The 24127-nt window shown below is 54.4% G+C and overlaps 1 protein-coding gene and 1 pseudogene across 1 annotated transcript; both read right to left on the reverse strand.

Annotated features, from left to right (window-relative positions):
* Nucleotides 1–748: 748 nt before the first annotated feature.
* On the reverse strand, nucleotides 749–8615 carry LOC118700962 (zinc finger protein OZF-like). The gene is given in 2 exon segments (XM_036405555.2): nucleotides 749–2261; nucleotides 8523–8615. A coding segment is annotated over 1 exon segment (1164 nt). The 5' UTR covers nucleotides 2235–2261; nucleotides 8523–8615; the 3' UTR covers nucleotides 749–1070.
* Nucleotides 8616–11690: 3075 nt separating this feature from the next.
* Nucleotides 11691–14908, reverse strand: LOC118700966 (class II histocompatibility antigen, B-L beta chain-like; annotated as a pseudogene).
* Between the last annotated feature and the right edge of the window lie 9219 nt (nucleotides 14909–24127).

A 24127-nucleotide genomic window follows, 5' to 3' on the forward strand; every position in this document is an offset into this window, starting at 1 on the left:
AGTTTATCGGGGGCACTGGGGAGGGACTTGGGGGCATGTGGAAGGGGCTAACAGCAGGCCTGTTAGGTAAAGGAGCGAGAAGAAGCTGAGAAGTAAGAGGAAGCTGATAAGGAGCTCTCTCCAAGGCTGTAACCAAGGAGACTGAGAAAAGAAAGATAAGAGAACCTTGCAGCTGGACGAAGCATTTTTAGAAAGTTAGTTGAAGTCACTATAACTTCTCACCAATAGTATTATGCTGACTTATTTTGGTCAAGGTAGAAGAAGTATAAACAATTGGAAAGTGTATAAAAGTCAACCATGTTCAATAATAAAGTGTTGCCAACTGAGACTGCTTGTGTTCTCTGCTTTGTGTCATGACCACCTCGACAACGACAGGGGCAGCCCGCGGGGGGGCCGTGACTGGGCAGGGAGGGTGGGCACCAGGTAGGGAACACTGGCTGCTGCGGGTCTGCCCAGCAACTGGGCCGTCATCAGACCTCTCTCTCTGATTGGCTGATTCTTGTTCTTCACATTCTCTGATTGGCTGAGGAGAGCCCTGGGAGTTGACAGAAGGAATGGGAGAGATCCCGCCCCGAGCAGCGGCACTGGGACAACAGATCCAGCCTGGGCACAGGGAGGGAATTTATTACCAACCAAATCACAGCAGCACAAAGAGAAGGGAAAGAAATCTCTCCAACATCTTCCCCCCACCCAACGGGGATCACCCAGAACAGGGGTTATTGACGATGGAGAAATGGGGACATCAGAGTTTAGATCAGAAGCCAATTTTATTGACTATACCAGCTGTTTATGTAGGGTTTTACTTCTGTGGTGCTTATATAGGGCTCTATTTTTGGTAGCAATTTCCCATTGGTTACGCATTCTTCATAACATCCCTTCACGTGGTAACATTATCTTATCACAGTTTTACAACCTGTTGCTTGGTCACATCTTGTCCAGGGAGCCTTTATCTGTGTCTGTCCCACAGTTTCTGCTTGATCAGGCCTCAAATATCGGGTCCCTTTATCAGCTCCGTTGTTTATTCCCAATAAAGGACCACCAGGGCTCGGCCAAATGGGGGTTCCTGGGGATCATCCAATGCTGATCCTCCCATGGGGGATGGAGCTGGAGCAGCGCACAAAGCTCTTCCCGCACTCGGGGCACTCACAGGGCTTCCCTTAGTGGTGCCTCCGTTGGTGTTTGGTCAAGAGAGAGCTCGTGGAGAAGCTCTTCCCACACTCCCCACACTCGTAGGGCCTCTCCCCTGTGTGGATGCGCCAGTGGACGGTGAGGGTGGAGTTTAGCTTGAAGCCCTTCCCGCAGTTGGGGCAGCGGAAGGGCCTCTCCTCTGTGTGAATCCGCTGATGTATGAGGAGATCAGAGCTGGTCTGAAACCTCTTCCCACACTGGGGACACTCGTAGGGTCTCTCCCCAGTGTGGATGAGCTGGTGTTTACTCAGGGCAGAGTTCCATCCAAAGCTCTTCCCACATTCCAAGCAGGTGTAGGGCCGTTCCCCTGTGTGGATCACCTGGTGCCGGATCAGGCTACAGCTCTGGCTGAAGCTCCTCCCACATTCCCCACACTTGTAGGGCTTTTCCCCAGAGTGGATCTTCTGGTGTTCTGTCAGCTGGCCCTTCATGCTGAAGCTCCTCCCACATTCCTCACACTCATAGGGCTTTTCCCCAGTGTGGATCCTCTCATGTCTCCTCAGGCCAGAGCTGTATCTAAAGCTCTTCCCACATTCTCCACACTCATAGGGCTTTCGTCCTGTGTGGATCCTCTGGTGTTGGATCAGGGTCCCCTTCATGCTGAAGCTCCTCCCACATTCCCCACACTCAAAGGGCTTTTCCCCAGTGTGGATCCTCTGGTGTTGGATCAGGACAGAGTTGTGGCTGAAGCTCTTCCCACACTCCTCACACTCAAAGGGCTGTTCCCCTGTGTGGATCCTCTGGTGCTGCCTCAGGCTGGAGCTCCAGCTGAAACGCTTCCCACATTCCTCACACTCATAGGGCTGCTCCCCAGTGTGGATCACCTGGTGCTGGATCAGATCTAAGCTCCGACTAAAACCCTTCCCACATTCCAAGCACTTGTGGGGCTTCTCTCTGCCATGAGGCTTCTCCACTAGCTCTGAGCTCTGGCTGGATCTCCGGCCGCCTTCCTGGCTCAGGGGAGCTCGTTCCTCCCCACAGCTCCCTGGGCTGGGTTTGCAGCCCCTCCTCGTGCGGAATCTCCAGGGCTTTTCCTCCTCCTCCATCCAGACATGTCCTGGGAATGAAAAATCCTGGTTTGGAGAAAAAAACAAGATGAGAGTCCCTTGGACTGGGAGTTCCTCCTTGCCCAAGTTCATCTCATTAAGTCATTGGGCATCTTGTGTCTCTAAGAACCTCCAAAACACCACAATTCAGCACAAAAGTCCTCCAAACATCAAGACACAGATCAAAAACTTCCCAAACATCAAGATCCAGCAAAACCCCCCTCCAAATATAAAGATTCAGCCCCCACAAAAAAAACAAAGCGTCAACAATTAGCCCAATAAAGCTCAGAAACACCAAGATTCACCCCCAGGAAATTCATGGATCCCAATCCCCTGTCACCTGCTGCATGTGGCAGGGCCAACGCTCCTGGGGCTGGGGTCGGAGGCTGCAGATACAGGGAGAGGTGCAACCTTGTGCTGCTTCCTCTTCCTGTTCCTCCTCCTGTGTCCCTACTCTTCCTCACACTCCTCTTCCTCCTGCTATTCCTCCTTCTCCTGCACAATCCCACCTTCTCCTCCCACGTGCATCATTTGACCATTTTGTTCCTCAACCCTGCTTCTCCTTCCTTTCTCCTCCTGCCCCAGGCCCAGCACCTGCTGCCGGCTCCCTCTTGCCCCCAAACCCACAGCATCCCACGGCAGGGGCAGGGATGGAGCTGGGGTGGGTCGGGCTGGGGCAGCGCTGGGCTCTCGGCCGCTCCCGCCCGCACTCGGTCCCCACTGCAGCCGCTCCCGCCAGGACAGCGCGGGGGGGCCCGGCCTTGGCGCTGCCCCACTCCCACCTCCCCAAATTCCCCTCGCATTTGGAGAATAGGGCATGGATGGTGTTGTTGTGCTGCAAAGAGATTGGGTGAAGGGGAGTGTGCAGCAATATGGTTAAGGCAAAAAGCTGCAGGAGGAATCTATGTGGGAAGGAAAAGGATGATGGAAAAGAGGAGGAAGAGAAAAATACTGAGGATTGGGATGTTTCTCAGCAGGGTCTTAGCCTCAAAAATTTGCCAACTGATCCAGATCATCTGTATCCCCGGTTTCCAGGAGAGGAAAACAAGGAGGTCAGGGTTTCAGGGGGTTTCTCTGTGGGGGGCAGCGGCAGCACCGGGCGCAGAGGTGCGGGACCGGGAGCACGGGCTGGGGGCCTGGGGGGAGCTGCGGGGCCGGGCCGGGGCTGTGGGGCAGCCGGGGCTCAGCGCCGGGCGCTGCCTGACCCCACCAGCCCCGGGCAGGGCCGGCAGTGGCCCCCGGCCCCCAGGAGGCTGCGGGACGCCCCGGCCGCTGCCCGGCCCCGTGGAGCTGCCGGCCCTGCCCGCCGCGGGGGCGCCTTTGGACACTGCGGCAGGACAGGGAGCGGCTCTGGGATACGGGCTGGGGAGGGCACCCTGAGCACAGGGACGAGGAGCAAGGAACACCTGGGAAATGTGGATTATACATTTTAGCATGGAGATTGTCTTTTAAGGATTTTGTTAGGGTTACTGGAGATACAAATGATTTTGCAGAAAGCTCAGCAGCTGTCAAAGGATGAGCACCCACAGGCACTGAGGGGGGCTGCAGGAGGGGCAGAAGAAGGCCCTGCAGCACTTGGGCACAAAGGCCCAGCAGGTGAATGCAAGAAGGGAGCAGCAAAAGGCCAAGCTGAAGGCAAAGGCCAGGGCAGAGCTCCTACAGCCCCTGAGGGATCAGCCCCAGGGCCCAAGGGGGCCCCAGCACCCAGGGCACGGGCTCGGCCACAAGCACCCGGCAGAGGCATTGCCCTCCTCGGCAGGGGACAGCCCACCCAAACAGCCCCTGGCAAGGAATCAGGGCTCCAGCTGCAGGGCACAAGGACACTGCAAGCAGAGACAGCAGCACCCTCAGGACCAGCAAGTCCACCCCTTGATGGACATGGATTGGCAGGGCTGTCACAGCTCCCATCACACCGGGGACCATCCACACTGGAGCCCTTGAGAACATTCAGCTTGGTCTGCATTGAGAGGAGGCCTCTCCTGATGGACACAGGGGCCTCTCAATGCACTCTGAGTCTTCGACCCAAAAGTCTTGGATTATTCATGAGATAAGTGGGAAAGATGTGTGGTTTTATTCAACCACTGTTAGCACTTGTGGGAGATGGGTTTGAAATGCATGAATTTTTATTTGCTCCTAACTGTTATCATGATTTACTGGGAAGGGATTGGATCTCTAAACTCAGAACACAAATTAATATTAAAAAAGGTGATACAGAGGCCAGTTCTGTTGTACCTCTGTGTCAAATGTCTGGCCAGGCCTATGCTGAACTGAACCCAGAAGTGTGGGCAGCCCCAGGGAAAGAGGGAAAATTAGATATGGAGCCTCTACAAATTACTTCAAAGCAACCAGGACAAGCAATACCCTGTTCCAGGGGAGAGAAGGAAGGGCTCACAGCCTGGTATTGAGTCCCTGTAGAAGGCAGGGCTTTTGGAGCCAGGGGTGTCTCCCTGTAACACTCCTATCCTGCCAGTCAACAAACTGGATGTATGGACAGGAGGAGGAAACACAGAATTTTCAAGTGTTAAAATGAAGATTAACTGAGGCGGCTGCCCTGGCCCTTCCAGACAGGGTAAAAGAATTTGAATTATAGGTGGATGTTAAACAGGGTCTTGCCAAAGGAATTCTTGTGCTAAAATGTTTAACCCAGTGGCCAGAGAGCAGCCTCATTGTCTGCAGAATTCTGCAGCCACAGCTTTCATGGGAGCTGAGGCTGAAAACTGATGACAACAGGAGGATCTCCTAGAGTTCAAGTCTGGCAGCAAGTTAAAGCTTTGACAACCAAAAGAGCCTCTAAATGGATGAGCAGGGCTCGGTTATTACAGTATGAAACTTGTTCAATGGCACAGGAGGATTTAGAACTGAGGACAGGGCAAGGGTTTAACCCAGCCTCCTGTTTGAACAGCCTGGAGAGGGGCTGGCAAGGAACCCAGGACTGCACTCAAGGGACAGAGCTCCAGACCCAGGTTGGGAGAGATTGATGGGACATTCCCGGGCCTGAGGGAGAAAATGTGTTTGTGGATGGCTCTGAGAGGGCAGCAGGAGGGAAAAGAGCTACAAGACAGGCTGTTATTAAGGAAGGGGAATCAGACAAAGCGCAGGTCACCGCCCCATGCTCAGCTCAACCCAAGGAGCTCTGGGTGCTTGTAAGAGCCTGGCACTGAAATGCCCTGGGCAGGAAGGCTTCAATATCTTCTGCTGACACCATGGCACCTAACAGGGGGGCAAAAGCAATTCTGACTGCTTCAGCAAGCACTGGATCAGAAATCAAGGTATATTCTCCCACAGGAAGCTGGGCTGGCACAGAGCCTGCCCTGGGACTTTGCTGTTGCCAACACCCAGCCAGGACATCGGCTCCTGCCTAAGGAGTGCAAAGCAGCACCACTGGTGGCCAAGGGGCCCATGCCACGTGTCCCTGAGGCCAGAAACAGCCGCCAGCACAGCTGAACACGGGGGGACCCCTCAGCCTGGCCTCAGGGGCTCTGAAGCCCCGGACATTTGCACTTCCCGCCTGCAGCAGGACCATGGGAGCCGCCCCTGAGCCTGCCCTGAAGGCAACGCAGCAGCAGCCAGGGCTCCACAGCGGGCCAAGCCCCTGGGCCTGCCCACAGATCCTCTGCTCAAACCCTCGGAAATCCTGGCCACCCTCCTCTGGCACCTCCAGCCACTGCGGCCAAGCCTTGCTGCCACTGCTGCAGCTTCAGCGCTGGCTGGGCCTGCACTGCCACAGCTGCTGGGGAGCACCACGGCACAATTCCACTCTGGGGCTCACTCACACCCACACTCTGGGCTGACTGCGACTGCATTGCTGCAAAATGTACCCATTTTGGTTCTTTTAAATCTTCTTTCTCTAATCAGGCTTGGTTTGTCTTTGCCTTGGGGAAAGGAATTTTAAAGGTTTTATTTAACATCTCAACAGACTGGGAATAGCCCAAAAGACACCCACAGAGATAACGACCAGCAACAAAACATCAACGCCCAGCAGCAAACAGCAACCAACAGCTACCCCAGACACTGCCCTCGGCACAGCTGGAGACACCTGGTCTGGAAAAGGCTGAGAAGGAAATCCAGGAGTGTGGACCGAATTCACAGCAGAGGGGAAGAAATCCGGGTCCAACAGGAAACCAAATACTAAAAACCTACACAACATGGAAGCAATGAACATTAAAGCTGGGGATTTAGATTGGTTCAGACTACATAAAGTTTAGGAAAAATCTAGTAAAACTCACATGCCATGGAATGATTTTCTCTGCACAGCCAGGGTATTTGTGAAAGAAATTATTTCTGTTGCACATCCTGGCCAGAAACAAGCAATGCCTTGACTCTCTAACACTAAAGAGATTCTTGGAGAGTTTTTGTTTTCCCTGCAGTTTCAGTGACAAAATTACAATATGAGAAAAATTTTTCATAAAACTCCCACTTTTATATTGTCAGGTAGGTTTGGGACAGAAGTGTGAGAATCAAGTATTACTCTGGGTTTTTCCATGTTCGCCTTTATGTTGCATTTTGCAAAATTGAAGAGCTTTAACTGTAACACTTTTAACTCGTAAATAGTTGGTACTTTTTTTTAAAAAAAGCAGATTCTGGGGGGGGCACATGTGACTCACGAGGTGGCTGCCCTGGAAGAGAAGCTTCATTGCAGGCAGCCTGCAGAGGAGCTTTAGAAATGCAAATGAACACTGCTGGGCAAAGCCTGGACAATGTACCTGGGTCTCTTGCCTGGGGCAGGAATTGGGCTGATTCCCTCTGCCCCTCACCCCAAGCTCTGCCTGCTTGCCCTGATGGAATTTGCACAGCTCAAGGCAGAGCCCAGGGTGAGGATATCTGACCCTGCAACAGAAACGGGTGAAGCTGCAAAGGGAAACAGCAAATGGAGAATGTTGGGAAAACTTCACTATAAATAAATGGGGGAGAATCATCCCTCTGCCCACTCCAACATGTGCTGTCACTGTCTGCGTTATATAGGGTGTATTAGAGCACTGGGGATTTTTTGCTACCAAGAGTTCAGAGAAATCAGTTGGGAATCTAAGTATTTGATGATTTAATTAAAGAAAAGCAGTCAATTGATGCAGCCCTGGCTGGAGAGAACGGCCAAAAATGGGGAAAAGATGAAAGGCCAGCAGAACAAATCCTACAACACCGCGCACAAGCCCCTGGGAACCCAAACCAATTCATATCAGGAGCCACAGAACCCGTTTCTCATTTCAATGGCATCATTAGATTACAAGCTGTCCTCGGAACAACCAACCAGACAGCTCCAGCTCCTGACCTTCCTGCTGAGCAATCCACTGAAATGAGGAACACAACATTCACCAAGGGATGGGATCAGATTATCTGTTAGCAGAAAAAAGAGGAGTTTTGAAAAATCAAATGACTCAAACTGCTGTTGGCAAATAGATGACAAAGGAAAAGTGCTGAAACAGATAACAAAGGAAACAAAAGAACAGCTCATGTATTGGTCCAAACGTGAAAAGGATGGGAATGCGACACGGTTTTGTGGCTCCCTGGCAAACCAAGGGTTAAACGAATGCTGTTTCTCCTCTGATGTGCTACAGCAACTCTCACCTTTTTACCGTGCTCCACACCTTGAGAGTGCAGCTCATTCAGCAGCTGAGCGAGGGGCCAGGGACTTGTAGATCAGGAAGTAATGGGCGAAACCAACAGCTTCAATAATTGTTACTAATTAACATGGACTGCTGCTTACAGATAGTCACGCTACATTCCTAAACGTTGAGAAGAAAACAGACTTAACAGAGCCGTGAATATCGGCTGTTCTACAAAAGTGGGAATGCACATTAACGAGGACATGCAGTTGGCGGATCGGGAAGTCTGAACCTTCCAAGTACCTCAGCCAGTGGGCAAAGGGAGAGGGAGGTGAGGCCGGGAAAATGAGGATAAAAAGGAGGCTGCGAACTACAACAATGGCAGAGAGCGAACGGTAAATGTCCCACGGCCTCTCCCTCTGCTCAGCAATAAAGTCACTTGTACAGGACTCCTCTGTCTCCTCGGGGCACAGAAACCTCCGGCCACGTCAATTTCCCCGCACAGCCCCGGGCACGGGGCAGCCGCCTCTGTCCCAGCCACAGCAACCGGGCCGAGCCAGCGCTGCTCCGGCAGCGGCTCCTGCCGAGGCAGCGGCGGCAAGGAGACCGCGGGCAGCCGCTCCCGCGGCGCCCTCACGCCAGCGGCAACACGCGCCGGACACGGCACAACGAACCCGCCTGAGCCTCCTGCCGCCCCCGAGGCCCGCGGCGAGCCCTGAGCACCCGCACAACCCAGCGCGGCTCCCACCTGCGCTGCGGCCGCCTCCCAGCTCCGCCGCCGCCTCACCACGCTCCGGCCGCTGCCGCCGCTCCCGGGCCCGCACAGACGCTCCGCCAATGGCGCCGCTGCCGAGCCACGGCCGCCCTCAGGCCGCCACCGGGGCCCCGCTCCGCCCCGCTCCCACCAATCAGCGCGCCAGAACCACGACTGACGGCACTGTCGGCCAATCGCAGTCGGGGGCGGGCTCTGCACACGGCCCAGCCTCGCCCTGCGCTCTCTGGGCCCCCCGGGCTGCGTGAGGGCAGAGCCGGAGATGAGGAACAGCCCTGGAACGGGCCCGGGCCCGGGCCCGAGGGGGATTGAGCTGAAAACACAAACAAACTTCTCCGCACCTCCCGCCACGGATTTCCCGGCACTGCGGGTCCGGTGGCTCCGGCTCAGCGGGAAGCCCTGGAGCCTCTCTTCTCCTACCCCTAATTAGGAGCATCAGTGCATCGCTTTGATTTCCCCAAAAAGGGAAAACTGCCCCAAATCCCTGTGGATGAGTGGGGGAGAGGAGATATTTCTGACAGAAAACTAAAAACTCAGAGCAGGATAATGAGAAGTAAGTGAAGAGCCTTAAATCCAGCCTTCCCCTCGCCTCCCTCCTTCCAGCTGCACCTCCTGCCCCGGCGGTGCCGGAGACAGGGAATGGGGCCGTGCTCACTTCATGCCCCGGGGCTTCTCCCTCTGCTCAGGGACAGGAGTCGTTCCCCTGCTGCACCCTGGGCTCTCTCCCACCGGAGACTTCTCCAGGAACTTCTCCAAGCTGAGTCCATCCCACGGGGCACAGCCGCCCTCCAAGTGCTGCAGCGTGGGTCACTGTGCCCCGGGGTCAGTCCTGCCAGGACAGGCTGCTCCAGCGGGGCCCCTCTGGCCACGGGGGCACAGCCTCCTCTGAGGCATCCCCGTGCTCCAGCGTGGCTGCTCCGGGGGCTGCAGGGGGATCTCTGCATCCCCATGGATCTGCAGGGGGATCTCTGCATCCTCATGGATCTGCAGGGGGATCTCTGCATCCTCATGGATCTACAGGATGACCTCTGCATCTGGCACCGCCGTTTTTGGAGGCGCCAGGAATAGGCTGAGCTCTGCCTGAAGCTCTTCTCACATTCCCCATACCCTTCCTGGCACAGGGAGGGTTTTACCTCCTCACAGCTCCCCGGGCTGGGTTTGCAGTCCCTCCTCGTGTGGGATCTCTGGGGCTTTTCCTCCCCGTTGGATTCCTGCACCGTGGAGCCGTTCCAAATGGCCTCTTCCACGAGGTTCTGTGGCAGGGATTTGTTCTCCCTGGTCTCTGTCTGCAGCTCAGTGCCTGGGGGAGGAAGGACAAGGAGAGGAAGAGACAGGGAGAAGGGAAAAGGAAAAGGCAGGAGGAGAGGAAGCAACAAGAAGGAACAAGGGAGGAAGGAGATGGGAAAGGAACGTGAATGGATGTAGGACAGAATGAGGAGAAGAAGGAGGGTGGACAAGGAGAAGATGAGATTTGCCTCCATGCCAGAGGGAAGGGGAAGGAGATCCCCCCAGTCCATCCCTGGTAGGATGGCGTTGGCAGTGAGGCTGTCCTGCAGCGATGCTGGGCTGGGAGATGGAGCAGCAGGGAGGGGAAAGGGGCAGTGATTCCTCCTGCCCTGCCTGGCTGTCCCAGTCTGGAGCGTCCTGGCGCTGCCGAGGCCCTTGGAGCGTCCGGCACTCAGGAGCCCAGAGCTCACGGCTGCTTTATAAAGCTGACAAAGTCGGCAGGATGGGTCTGGGTATGATCTCAGCAAACTGGGTTTATTGGTACAGGAACAGGGGACAGAGCTGAACAGGGTCCAGGGACAAAGACAGGGAGCAAGCTGAGGGCACAGGGGGTTTTTGTATGGGGTAGTGAGGGTGGAGCTGAGGGTCAGGGTCCAATGGATATGGGGGAAAATGGGGCAAAGGAGGGGTTAAGGGTCGGGACAGCTAATAGGGAAACAGGGGCAGAGGAATGCAGTAAACTGAGGCCAATGGAGGGACAGAGAGGGAGAACATTCGAGGGACTAACCAGAGATGGGTAACAGGGGGTGAACTAGGGTAATTAGGCCAACGGGCCAATGGGGTAACAGAACTTTCCATAAATCAGCATGTGCCTGCAAAGATCTATGGGAGAAGCAAGCTTCTCACCATAACTTTGAAATCTATTCTTCTCACTGGGGACCAGTGCACCACAGCTGGGGGACTGCAACTCTGGTGGTAGGCACATGAGCCTCCACATGAATGCATTTTTCTTTTCTTTGCAGTCTTCCTCTTCTCCAATCAGACAAAGTTTAGGATTGACAAATCCTGGCTTTGGGGGAAGAACAAGGGGTGAGCACCTTGGGTTTTGTGAGAAATGAGCCTCACTCTTTAGAATTTTTGAAAGTTTAATAAGGAATAAGAAGGGACAAATCAGTAATAGCGCTGGGTGTTGGCAATGGCCAGAGGCACACCGGTTAACCACAGCAACTCTTGTTGTCTAGTTTCTCCATTGTATTGTTCAAATACATATTCATAACGATTATACATATTCAAACATTTCTTTGAACTCGTTTACATGTTCCAGGAATTCTTTAGGTTGGTTTGACCCCCAACTCACCCTTTTAGAGCACGTGCAGGAATCGTGGATTGCTGTTTTGAGGGTTGTGTGTCACTGCCTCACAAGGGCCCCTGTTCTGTGGTTTCAGCAGGTGACAGTTATTGACAGTGGAAGGGTCAGTGGCAGGGGCCCCATCACATCCCTTCCTTAAATGTTACCTGACCATGCAGACGCTTTTAGCTATTTCCACAAGTACTTTAAATGAACATTAGCTCTTTGACAAATATCTCTGAGTTATTATTATTTCAGTTAGTTACAAAAATAAAAGCATTAGTTATTATTTCACAACTACAGCTACTTCTGCAAAAGTTAACATTCTAATGCACAACACATGGCATCCACTTGAATATTTTGCAAAAGCCAAAACTATAATGTATGTTTTTCACACTGTCCACAAACTCAAATATCATCCATAAATGATGTTCTGAGGATATGAGCTACACAGGGGCCAGGCATTGGCCACAAAAACTGACAAATTATACTATAGCAAAAGCAGTGAAAAGTGATTACAAACTGTACTCTATCAAAATTGTTGTGATTAAGAATATTTTGCAGAAGTCAATACATAATAGCAAAAGCCAATACTACCTAGTTATTTATAACAAACCCAGGGCAGGTTTTTCCCTTGCATGGAGCACCTGGGCCTTCCCCGGGCCCCTTCTGCCCTCCTGCAGAGCCGGTGGCATTTTCCAGCACACACAGTTTGTAACCAAGAGCCAGGTGCAGCCGAGAAGGCTCCAAGCGCCTCCTTCCAGGCTGACTCTGCAGGTGCCGAGGCTGCTCTGGGCTCTGCCAGGGCTCTGCTGGGGCTCAGCTCTGGGCCAGGCTGGGCCCGCTCTCCCCTCACATTGCTCCGGGCAGCTGAGTCACAGCGGGAGAGGGAAGGGACACGTCAGGGGAGTTGAGGTTTGAGAGAGTTTTTATTCCAAAAACTGCCATAACAAACAGGCAGTGCTAACTACCATAACTAACTACCAGTGCTAACTCCCATAACTAACTAGTTGTCCTAACCACTGTAACTGAAAGCTGTCCTTTGATGAGGGAGGGGTCGATGCCCGTGCATCCCGCCGTGCCCCGGTGCGGGAAGAGCTCCGTGCCCCGCTCCAGGTCCACCCCCCGTTGGAGGATCCAGGCTGGATAATCCCGGGTGACCCCCAGGGTCAGAGCCCCCCGCGTTGGGAACACACCTGGCTGGGGGCTCCACATCTTCCTGGCTCCCCCCGTGGACACCTGGGTGAAGGCCGGAGGATCTCCGCTGCTTCTCTGGTTTCTGCTCCTCTCCTCAGGGGCTGGGGGGACACGGGACCCCCCCAAAATCAGCGGAGCGGGGACGGAGTGGGGGGTCCCGGCCGGGCCCGAGCCCACGGGGAGGGGCTGCGGCCGCCGCCGGCTCAGGAGCTCTGTGGGCAGAGAAAAGGGGGTGACACCGGGCTGGGGGCCCCGGCGGGAGTGCACACGCTCCGCCATGGCCGGGACGCCACCCCCGGCACCCGCCCTGACCTTCTTGCGCACGTAGAAGCCGAGCCCCAGCGCCAGGAAGACGAAGCCCAAGACAAAGCCCCTGATGCCCGTCAGCATCTTGCTGCGGGCGGCGTCCGCCGGCATCTCTGGGGGGTCTGCAGGGCTCAGCACTCCCAAAACCTCTCAGGGACACCCCCAGCCCCTCCCAGCGCCCTCCCTGTGGCCCCCAGCCCAGCCAGGACCCCCTGAAACCTCCCCCCGATCCCTTTTTGTCCTGGCCAGGAGCCACCAAAGCCCCTCCCGTCCCTCTGAGGATCCCACAGCCCCCTCCCAGTTGCCCCCAGCGCCCCAGGAGCCCCAAAGCCTCTCGCAGTCCCTTGGCAGCCCCAGCAGGACTCAGCCAGAGCCCTCCCAGTCTGTGCCCAGCACAACCGAGCTCATGGCGAGCCCCGCTTTGCCATGGCCGATCTCCTTCCAGCCCCTCCGGGCTCACTGCGATCCCTCCCAGTCACATCCAGCAGCCCGAAACTCCCTCCCAGTCACACCCAGTGGCCCCCAAACTCCCTCCCAGTCACACCCAGCACCCCCAAACTCCCTCCCAGTGCCCACCAGGATCCCCCAACCCCATCCCACCCTCCCCAGCATCACCCAAACCCCTTCCCAGCCCTTGCCCAGCCCCCAGCCCCTCTCCCAGTCCCAGCCCGGCTCTCTCCAGCTCCCTCCCAGTGGCTCCCAGCACAGCCCAGTGGCTCTGCCAGCGCCCCCAGGGGCTCCCCCGTACCCCAGTGCCGGCTCAGGGGCTGCTCCAGGCTGACGTGCTCCACCTGGCAGCTGTAGGTGAGCCCGCGCCGGGGCGGGGTTTCCAGCAGCACCAGCAGCTGGTAGGTCCAGTCCCCGTTGGGGACCACGTTGGTGGCCACCACGTGCTCCGAGAGCTCCTGCTGGCCCTGGAACCACCTCACCTGGATGGCAGCAGGGTAGAAATCCATCACGGAGCAGAGCAGGCGGCCAGGGCCGAGCTGGTAGCTCGAGGGGGGCACCAGCAAGATGGACACGCTGGGGGGCACTGGGAGAGAGAGAGAGAGAGCGGAGACACACTGGGATCAGCTGGGGGGCACTGGGAGAGAGAGGGGAGGGCTGGGCTGGGGAGGGACGGGGAACGGACTGGGAGGGACTGAGATGGACTGGGAATGGACTAGGATGGACTGGGAATGGGCTGGGAGGGATTGGGAATAGACTGGGAATGGACTGGAAGGGACTAGGAATGGACTGGAGGGATTGGGATGGACTGAGAGGGACTGGGAGAGAGTGGGATAGACTGGGATGGATTTGGAATGGACTGGGAGGGACTGGGAATGGACTCGAAGGGGACTGGGAATTGAGTGGGAGGGACTGGGAATATACTGGAAGGGACTGGTGGCGACTGGGATTGACTGGGATGGTCACTGGCACAGCAGGGCCCGAGGGGACACGCTCTGCCCTGCACTCACCTCGGCGCTCCACGCTGAATGGGGCATCAATCCGGTAGTTGTGCCGGCAGTACCGGTCCACCGCAGTCCGTTTCTACTCCAGTAAGGCCGGGTCGCTGTTCCAGCGCTTGGCATTCATGTCCCCAGAGGGGGTGAACCCCACAAAGTGCCCCACGTCACTGTCGAACATCGCGTACTGCAACCGGTTGTAGATGAACCTCTGCACGAACCTGACCTTCTCCGTGCCGTTAATGAAGTAACACTCGACCTTATGCATCTCCTGGTACACCCCTGTGAGTGCAGCACACAGCTCAGTGGTGCCCCCACAGCACCCCCCAGCAGCACCCCCAGAGCTCCGGGACCCACCCCGGATCCCTACTCCGCACCCTCTGTGCCCCACGGCCGCCACGGGACCCTCCTGCCCGCGCTGCCGCTTCCTCTTTGCCGCCCTTTCCCCATTTCCCCTTCCACACCCTCTCCCCTCCCACCTCCGGCCGCTCCCCAAATCACTTTTGGTGTCCCATTTCCCCATTTTCCCAAAAATTCCCCAATCCCCGACCCCCTCCCGCTCAGTTTTGGGGTCCTCCCCTCTCCTTTTCCCCCTCTCCCACTCCTCCCTCCCCTCCCCCCACCCCTCAGCCCCTCCCGCTCTCCCTTTGGGGGGTCCCCTCCTCCTCCCCCTCCATTCCGGGCTACCCCCTTCGCCCCCTTTTCCCCCTTCTCCCCCCCCGTCCCAGCGCCTCCCGACCCCGCTCACCCGAGAGCTCCGCGCCCGCAGCCGGGGGGGCTCCCAGCACCACCAGTGCCACCAGTAGGGCCCCAGCTGCCGCCCCTCGCCCCATGGCCGGGGCCGGGCAGGGAGCAGCAACCCCAAAGCAGCCGCGCTGCGCTGGCAGCACCAGTCCGGAGCAGGGCGGGCTCGGCAGCGCCGCGCGCTCTCATTGGCTGCCGCCACTTTTGGGCAGCGATCGGCCACGGGCTCTGCCCGAAAACCGATGACGCAATACAACGCCCCGAGATCTCATTGGCTGCGCCTCCTCCTGCCTGCGCTGCCATTGGCTGAGGCCTTTCCGGGCCGCTTCAGCCCCGGGCTGGGGGTTTTTTGGGGAGGGGGAACCTTGGGGCGCTGGGCAGGTGGGAGCTCAGGTGAGCCCAGCAAGGCGTGCCCAGGGGCGCGGGATCTCAGCGGTGCCCGTGGCGAGCGGTGACGCTGGCCCGATGCCAGGCACCCCCAGAGCCGCTCTGTCCCTGCCCCCGCAGCCGCACAGGGACAGAAAATGGAACCGAGGGTCCCTGGTTTGGGGGAAACCAAGGTGGGAGTGCCTTGGAGTAGAGGCCCCTCCTGGCCAGGTCCATCTCTAGAATTCAGCAGGAGTCTCGTGTCCATGAAAATCTCCACAGATCAAGATTCAGCCCAAAAAAACTCTCCCAGGAGTTCTCTATTGCTGATCTCTCCACTTTTGGGGTTCCAGAGGTTTTCTTTCCTTGGGATCATGAGGGTCCAATACCTCCAGGGGTTCTCCATTCTCCGGCGTCCTGCTCAGGGATGATCCAGGGGCTTTTGGGGGTCCATGGGGGCCCTTCTCCCCTGATGCTCTACTTTGAGATCCCAGGGATCCCAGGGGTCCCTCCTCTCCAGGCTCCCCCCCTTTCTAGTCTGCCGGGGTCCCCCAGCTCTGGGATCTCCCCCCTCTGCTCTCCCCACTCTGGGGGTTCCTGGGGTTCCCCTCCTCTGCTCTCCTGGGGGTCCCCAGGACCAATGTCCTCCCCTGCCCATACTGGGCAATGGCCACGTGGGCTCCCAAAGATCCCCCAAGGGGCTCAGCTTTGGGGTCCTGCAAGATCCAAACCTACACACATAGAGAAAACAAAACCTCCCAGAGACACCAGATGATATTTGAGGTCAATTCCACAATCTGCGAGCTCCAAACACACCCCAATAAAAAACCCTCTCGGGGACCCCCGATAGATTTGGGATGAGCTCCCCCTCCCCGCTCACCTGCAGGACGAGGTGGGGGCGATGGTCCCGCGGCTGCGGCCACAGGGGGCACTGGAACCTCCTGTTCCTCCTGTTCCTGCTCCTGCTCCTCCTCTTCCCGCTCCCCCTTTTCCTCTCTCCCTCCTCCTCCTCCTCCCACCCTAATCCCACCTCCTCCCCAGTTCCTGCCTTCTGTGTACTTAGAGTGGAGACCCTTGCTTGTTTTTAGAACTAGAACAAAGATCCCAGATGGAACAAGGCTTGCTGCTTTTAGTCAGAACTATCAGTGACTAAAGGTCACGTTTCCTTTGCTTTGGTGCCGTCCTTGTTCTCCTCAGTGTTCAGGCTGGGCTATGGGGTGTCCTTGTTTGCTGCATTTTCCCAGTTCCTCTTTCATCCTTTGGGCCATGGGCTGTGCCCTGGGAGGGTTCTTTGTGCTCCTTTGTGACACAGGAGAACCTTCCAGGCGGTTTCTGCGTGAGCTGCTGCCGGGATGTCACAGGAACAGCGCCGCGTCCCCGTGGTGTTCCCGCTGCTGTGGGACACGGAGGCCTCAGTGCCCAGAGTGGCTCTGGGCTCGCTGCCGGAGGATCCTCCTGCCCGAGGCATTCTCAGCAGCCAGCCCAGCCCTGTCCTTCTGTGCTTGCAGGGCTACAGGCTGCAGGCGTGTGCAGCGCAGCCAAAATGATCCATCACGTGGCTGCTGCAGTTTGCACTCTGTACTCTGTGGCTTATTCGGGGTATTTTTTAACCCACTTGGCACGTAAGTCGAGGTTTTCCCTTGGTGCAGCATCTGTGGCTTTGGGCTTGCTGTGTGCTTTCTGTTCTTCCTCCGGAGCTGAGTTGGCTTTGGAACCAAATGGCCATGAAGACACCATTGCTTTGGGAGAGCTCCTGCCAGCAGCTGCAGCTGAAAAAGGGGGTGTCTGCAGCCAGCGGGGCGTGCACAGCATCTGCAATGAGCCCTGGGGGATTCTGTTCCCTCAAGCAGGGAGTCTGTGCCAGCAGAGCCTGGAACTGCCTCCCTTTGCTGCTCCAGCCAAGAACTGACCCAGCCCAGTATTTTGTGCTGTTCTCTTGCTTGCTGTGGGAAGGGACTGTGGCTCCTGAAGGGATGCTGTGAGAGCAAAATGCTCTCTCGGGGTTGCCTTGCTCCGTGGCATTTCCCACCACTGGCAGTTTTTCTCCTAACAGCATCTGGTTCATGTTCCCTCTCCCACTGCAGTGTAGTAAACCCCATAGATTTAGGAAAAGCACCATGGAGGATATGAACAATAGGAATGCTGAAACAGCAAAAGAAAATTCCTGTTTTCCTGTCCTCCACCCCTTAACCTATCTCTGTAACCCTATAAGGCAATGTCATGTTAACCCCTTACCCATTGGTCAAGCTTGGATCCTTTCCAACCCTATAAAAGAAGCATACTGTACCCCATTAGGGGAGAAAGAAGAAGAGCAGAGACCCTTCACGGACCTCCCCAAATAAAGCCATCTCCGTGGAACAGCCTGCGCCTTCTCCTTCTCCTCTCTCTCCATCTGCTGCAGCCTCCAGCCCAGGGCACCACTACCTAGCAAGCAGAGCTGAAATCCTGAGAGCTTGCAATCACTATAGAGCTGATAACCACCATGCTTGCTAGATGGTAGCCCCGCGGCCTTGGCATGAGCGAGCTAGTTTCGGGCACCCGGTCCCTACCCAGGGACTGAGCTCCTGAGCCCTATTGCTCTGCTTTATAATAACGCCAATGAGGCTTTATTAAAGTGGCGCCCAATGACTATGGACTCCCCCAGAGGCGATCTCCGTCGGTTGAGCAACGAAGCCCCCCCAGGGTTTTCTGTGATTGCCTGTTCAGGAAGCCGCTCCTTCTGTGAAGGGACTTTTCGTTTTAGAAAATCCTTTCCCCAGGAGGGTCAGTTCAACACTCAAAACTTACATCTGAACGAGAGAAAGTTCCAAGGAGAACTGACAGCAGCAGACCCCTTCCACAGATCTTGGACCCCAGGAACTGTAAGTATTAGCTAATATTGCACGCATAACCTCGGGGCTCTAAAACTTTTTTTTTGTTGTTTTTTCCTTTTTTTTCTCGATTTTTCCTGCTGGAAGGGCTAACCATTAACATGGGTACAATTTTTAGTACATTAAAACTAAGTAAAACCGAGAGAGAGATATATTTAACTATTTTAGAAATCTTATCTGCTAACAACTTCTCCTTTTCTAAAGGCAAGCTCTCAAAAACTAACCTTAAAAAGTTTGTAACTTGGATTATTTCGCAATACCCTGATACTGATAAGAAAGCAGTCATTGAAAATTCGTTTTGGGATATGATTGGGAACACAATATATATCTCCCAAACAAACCAGGATTTCTCTGTAACTAACTATTTGCCTTTATTCCATATAATAACTAAAACCGTTGAAAGATTTAACAGAGAAAAAATCTTGCAGGGCTTAACAGATACTTCCTCTTCAAATAGTAACAAGATCGATAAGGACTCAGAGGAATGTCACTTGCATATCTCACACCACCCCTTCATTTCTAAAGTCCCTCTCGCCTCCGTTACTCCTAAAGCAGAGGTTACGCTGCCCACCCCAGTTCCTCCTCCCACATCCTCCACCCCTGCGGGACCTGCGCTGCCCAACTCCGTGAATCATATCTTATCTGTAACTCCACACATCCCCCCTACCCCTGGCTCGGCTTCCTCCTTGCTTCCGGTCCCGGGGGTCCCTTTTCCTGCCTCTGCCGCCCCCTCCACCCCTGCGTCGGCTCTGCCCCCCTCCGCTGCGGGCCCCCACTCCCGCCCTGGTGTCCCCCACCATCCCTCCCGCCGCCGCGCCCGCCGCCCCCGCTCCCCCCGCCCCGGCTCCGACCGGCCCGGCCCCTCCCGCGGGCTCCCCGAGCCACAACCCCGCCGCTCCCGAGCCCGTGTCCATCCCCGCCCCCTCCCCCTGCCCCCGCCTGCCACAGCAGGGACACCTCACACAAGCGCAGTGCCACCAACCCACCCCGTAACCGCGGCACCCCGGACCGGTCCCACCGCCTGCCCACCCCCACTCCCCCCATGCCCGCACCCCCACCCCGCCCAGCCCCCCTGCCCCCACCACGCGTCCCCCCAACCCCCGCCCACCCTCGATGCCACCCGAACGGGATCCCAGACACCCCCACGGTGCTACCCCCCCCACCCGGTCCTGTGCGTGCTGTGCTGCCATCCCAGCTCCAGTGGCGCCTCCCCCTGCCCAGGTCATGCCATGTCTCCCCCCCAGCCACTGAAACCTTTGAAAAACTCTTCTAAACGAAAAAAGCGCAAGTCACGGATAGCAACCCCCCCTCAGTCCTCCTCAGAGGACCAGAGCTCTTGCAGTGAATCTGATTCTGATACGATCCACACGGATCCATGGGCTCTTATTAAAGTAGAAGCGACAAAGGCTGGAGACTGGGAGCTGGCACAGAAGATTAATGCTTTCCCAGTAAAATATAAGCAAGGACGGAATGGTGGCGAGTCCGCTATAAAGACGTGGAAAGCTAACTCCAGTAAGGAACTAGTGCAATTAAGAAATATAGCCAAAGAACATGGGCGAAGCTCACATATTTTTAGAAATTTCTTAGAAGCCATGTTCTCAGCACATGTCTTACTTCCCCACCATGTAAAAAATATTTCACACTGCCTCCTGTCCCCAGCAGAATATTTGTTATGGGACAGGCATTGGAAAAGACATTTAAAAACGTTATCAGATTCATATTCTGCGGATGCTAATAAGACGAATTTTACAGTAGCCCAACTAGCTGGTGAAGGTGACTTACAGAAACCAGCAGACCAATTGGAAACCTTGAATAAAGAGGCACTGCACGACGTCGCTCTCGCAGCAAAAACCTCTTTACTTCTCGTGCATGATGAGTCAATGCCAACAATGCATTTTTCTGCTTTTAAACAAGGGATAGATGAAAGTTTTATCAAATTTGTGGACAGACTTAGAGATGCTTTGGAGAAACAGATCGAGAGCACAGAGGCAAAGAAGGAACTCTTATGTAAACTTGCCTTGTGTAACTCTAATGAAAAATGCAAAGCCATTTTGAGGTCTCTACCCATGGATACAGACCCCACCATAGAGCAAATGCTGGAATGCTGTGCACGTCACATGTCCACGGAAAATACAGTGGCCCAAGCAGTTGCTAAGGCTATTGCAGAAGGAGTTTCTGGTGCATATGCAGTAATAGCTTCTAAAGACCAAGCTAAATGCTATCACCGTGGGGATCTTGGACATTATATAAAGGACTGCCCAGAGAGATCACACCCCCGATACCACCGTAACAATTACCAAAGACCCCAGAATCAGCAGCGCTACCAGCAGCATTCGGGAAACTTCTTGCGCCGCCCGGTCGAGCCCTGGGCGCTGACAACAAATCAAAGGCCACCCAGACCCAACCCCGCACCATCCCAGGACGTTCCGGACCACAAGAAGAGGATCCAACCCACGGGGCAACCCAGATGGGAACCCGCCGGCAATTGGTAACTGCTTTGTCCATCTACTTTAATAATGAGAATGTTCACCGAGTTCCCACAGGCAAATATGGGCCAAAAGGTGGTCCTTCGCACATTTTAATTATAGGTGACTCTCTTAATAGCCCAAAGGAGATCTTCGTTGTTCCAGAAGTGCTGACAGTGCAGCCAGGACAAGAGATTCTCGTCCAGGTATACTGCATAGACTCACCATTTTTTCTTTCAAAGGGAACTCCAATAGCACAAGCCTTTTTACTCCCAAAGGATCACAGGGAACAGATTCCTCTCAACCCTACAGCTATGTGGGCACAAGTCGTGGGACCATCCAAGCCTACCATCGAGTGCGGCCTCACCTGCAAAGGCGAGAAGACCCACCTGCCAGGGGTGCTGGACACCGGTGCTGATGTGACCATCATCGCCTGCTCAGAATGGCCAGCACACTGGGATCTACAGCCTGTTGCAGGCATGATTTCAGGGATTGGCGGAGCTACAGTATCCATGAGAAGCAAGAACAACATCCTTGTGGAAGGGCCTGAAGGCAAGCTGGCAACCATCCGCCCATTCGTGGTAAGGGCCCCCATCACCCTTTGGGGCAGAGACGTTCTATCCCAGTGGGGAGCTTCCCTACGTATTCCCACTCAGGATTTCTAATCGGGGCCACTGAGCTAAGCGTGCTGCCAGAAACACCTCATCTCACCTGGAAAAGTCACAAGCCACTCTGGATTGAACAGTGGCCCCTCAATAAAGCCAAACTGCGCGCCCTAAACACCCTCGTGGAAGAACAGCTCGCAAAAGGCCACATAGTGGAGTCCGACAGCTCTTGGAACTCTCCAGTCTTCGTTCTACCAAAACCTGGGACAAACAGGTGGAGGCTCCTCAATGACCTTTGCAGAATCAACAAGGTCATCGAGGACATGGGCCCTCTCCAGCTTGGCCTGCCCTCCCCATCGATGCTGCCTAGAGACTGGACACTTGCTATCATAGACATTAAGGACTGTTTCTTCAGCATTCCTCTGCACCCTGAGGATGCTCCACGGTTTGCTTTTTCCGTTCCCTCTCTTAACAAGGAGGCCCCGCTCAAAAAATATCATTGGCGTCCATCACTATATGGATGACATCCTGGTGTGTGCTTCAGACAAAGCTTACTTGGACAATACAGTTAAAAAGACTATTGAAACCATAGAAAAGGCAGGAATGGAGATTCGTGAGGACAAAATCCAGTACACCAAGCCATGGACTTACCTTGGAGTTCAGATCCGGGAAAGAACCATCGTACCTCAGCAGATCACCATAAATGACGACCCAAAAACCCTCAGGGACTTAGACAGCCTTTGCGGATCCATCAACTGGGTACGTCCACTCCTAGGCATTACAACAGAGGACCTTGCTCCCTTGTTCAACCTTCTTTGTGGACCTAAGGACCTGGACTCTCCCTGCACTCTCACAGAAGAAGCCAGAGGTGCCATCACCAAAGTCCAGGAAGCCCTGTCTTCACGCAAAGCCCATCGCTTCGAGCCCAGCCTGCCTTTCCAGTTCATCATCCCGGGAAAAGCACCTCGATTCCATGGACTGATTTTCCAATGGGACTCCCAGCTTTGAGACCCTTTGTTGATACTGGAATGGGTCTTTACAAGTAGCCAGCCCACAAAGACACTCACCACCTACCAGGAGGTCATAGCACATTTAATAAAAAAGGCAAGGACTCGCCTTCGCTCTCTTTCAGGTTGTGAGCTCCAATGCATATACTTACCAATAACCCTTACAGACTTTGAGGATTTGATCCAGACCAATGAAAGCCTCCAGTTTGCCCTGGATAGCTATACAGGCCAAACTTCAGTTAAGATCCCAAAACACAAACTTTTTAACCCTGATGTAACCTTCCATTTGATTCCAAAACAAATCCAAAGTAGAAAACCTCTCAAGGCTCTAACCCTCTTTACAGATGGCTCAGGGTCTATCCCACAAGTCAGTGGTTACATGGAGAGACCCCCAAACACAAGATTGGCACTCTGACATACAAATAGTGGAGGGATCTCCACAGATCGCAGAATTAGCAGCTGTTGTCAGAGTCTTTGAAAAGTTTAAAAACGAGCCTTTCAATCTGGTTACAGATTCAGCTTATGTTGCTGGGATAGCGATGAGACCAGAACATGCTCTTCTCAAAGAGGTCTCTAATCCAAGGTTGCACCAACTGTTCTCTAAATTAAAATACCTAATCTCCCACAGAAAGCAACCTTACCATATGATGCATGTGAGGTCACACACAGACCTCCCAGGTTTTGTTGCAGAAGGCAACAGGAAAGCGGATGCATTAGCAATGGCAGCAGAAACTGCTAATGTTCCTAACATCTTTGCCCAGGCAAAGTTGTCACACGCGTTTTTTCATCAAAATATACCTGCCCTTATGAGAATGTTTAAGCTCTCAAAGGATCAGGCAAAGGCTATCGTGGCTACGTGTCCGAACTGTCAGAACTATCAGATACCATCTAAGGGGACGGGAGTCAATCCCCGAGGTCTGAATAGCTGCCAGCTGTGGCAGACAGATGTAACTCACTTCGCACCTTTTGGAAGGTCAAAATACGTGCATGTATCGGTCGACACATTTTCAGGAGCAGTATTTGCATCATCACATGCAGGAGAAAATACCATGCACACAATAGAACACTTTCTCCTCACTTTTGCCGCCCTGGGTGTACCAAAAGAGATTAAAACAGATAATGGACCAGCCTACACTTCCTGCAAGTTAAAGGAGTTCTTCAATGAATGGGGAATAGCACACAAGACTGGCATACCTGTAAACCCCACAGGACAATCCATCGTGGAAAGGACACATCAAACCCTCAAAAGAGTCCTTGATCAACAGAACAGAGACACGAGAATCACATCTCCAGTGGAAAGACTTTGCAAGGCTCTCTACATCATCAACTTCCTGAACTGTACAGCATCAGAGCCTGACCCACCAATACTTCGCCACTTTGCAAATACCACCCAAGCAAAGCTCACTGAGAAACCACCGGTGCTCGTGAAGGACCCTGAAACACACCAAATTTCTGGGCCTCACCAGTTGATTACCTGGGGTAGAGGACATGCGTGCGTGCTACTACCATCCGGTCCGAGGTGGTACCCAGGAAAAAACATAAAGCCATACTTAGGCACTGAGAACACTACTCCTGCAAACAGGGACAAGAACGCTCCTGAGGCAAACACAAGACCACCTCAAAACCAAACCAGCTCTGCCTGGAGACGAAGACGTCGCCGAATACCCACAAACACAAGAACAGACTGCCCCATTACAAGACAGCAGACAAAACTGAAAGCTAAACAACAGTCTGCTGCATCAGACCATAGATAGCCTTAACACAAAAGTGTTCTCTGAACTATATGTTGCTACACTGTTTTTTTTTTGTATTTAAAGAAAGAAAAAAGAAAAAAAAAAAACCCTGTTATTCCCTCTCCCTAACCTTTAAAACCCCTTAACCTTCTACCCACTCCTCCTCCCATAGTGTAGCTTAGAAATTAAAAGAAAAAGGGGGGGAGGAGGGGAACAAGAAAAGAACAAGGCAGAAAACCCTCTCATCATAAAGATAACAAATTCTGCT

Source organism: Molothrus ater, chromosome 33 (genome assembly GCF_012460135.2).
Source record: "Molothrus ater isolate BHLD 08-10-18 breed brown headed cowbird chromosome 33, BPBGC_Mater_1.1, whole genome shotgun sequence".
NCBI lineage: Eukaryota > Metazoa > Chordata > Aves > Passeriformes > Icteridae > Molothrus > Molothrus ater.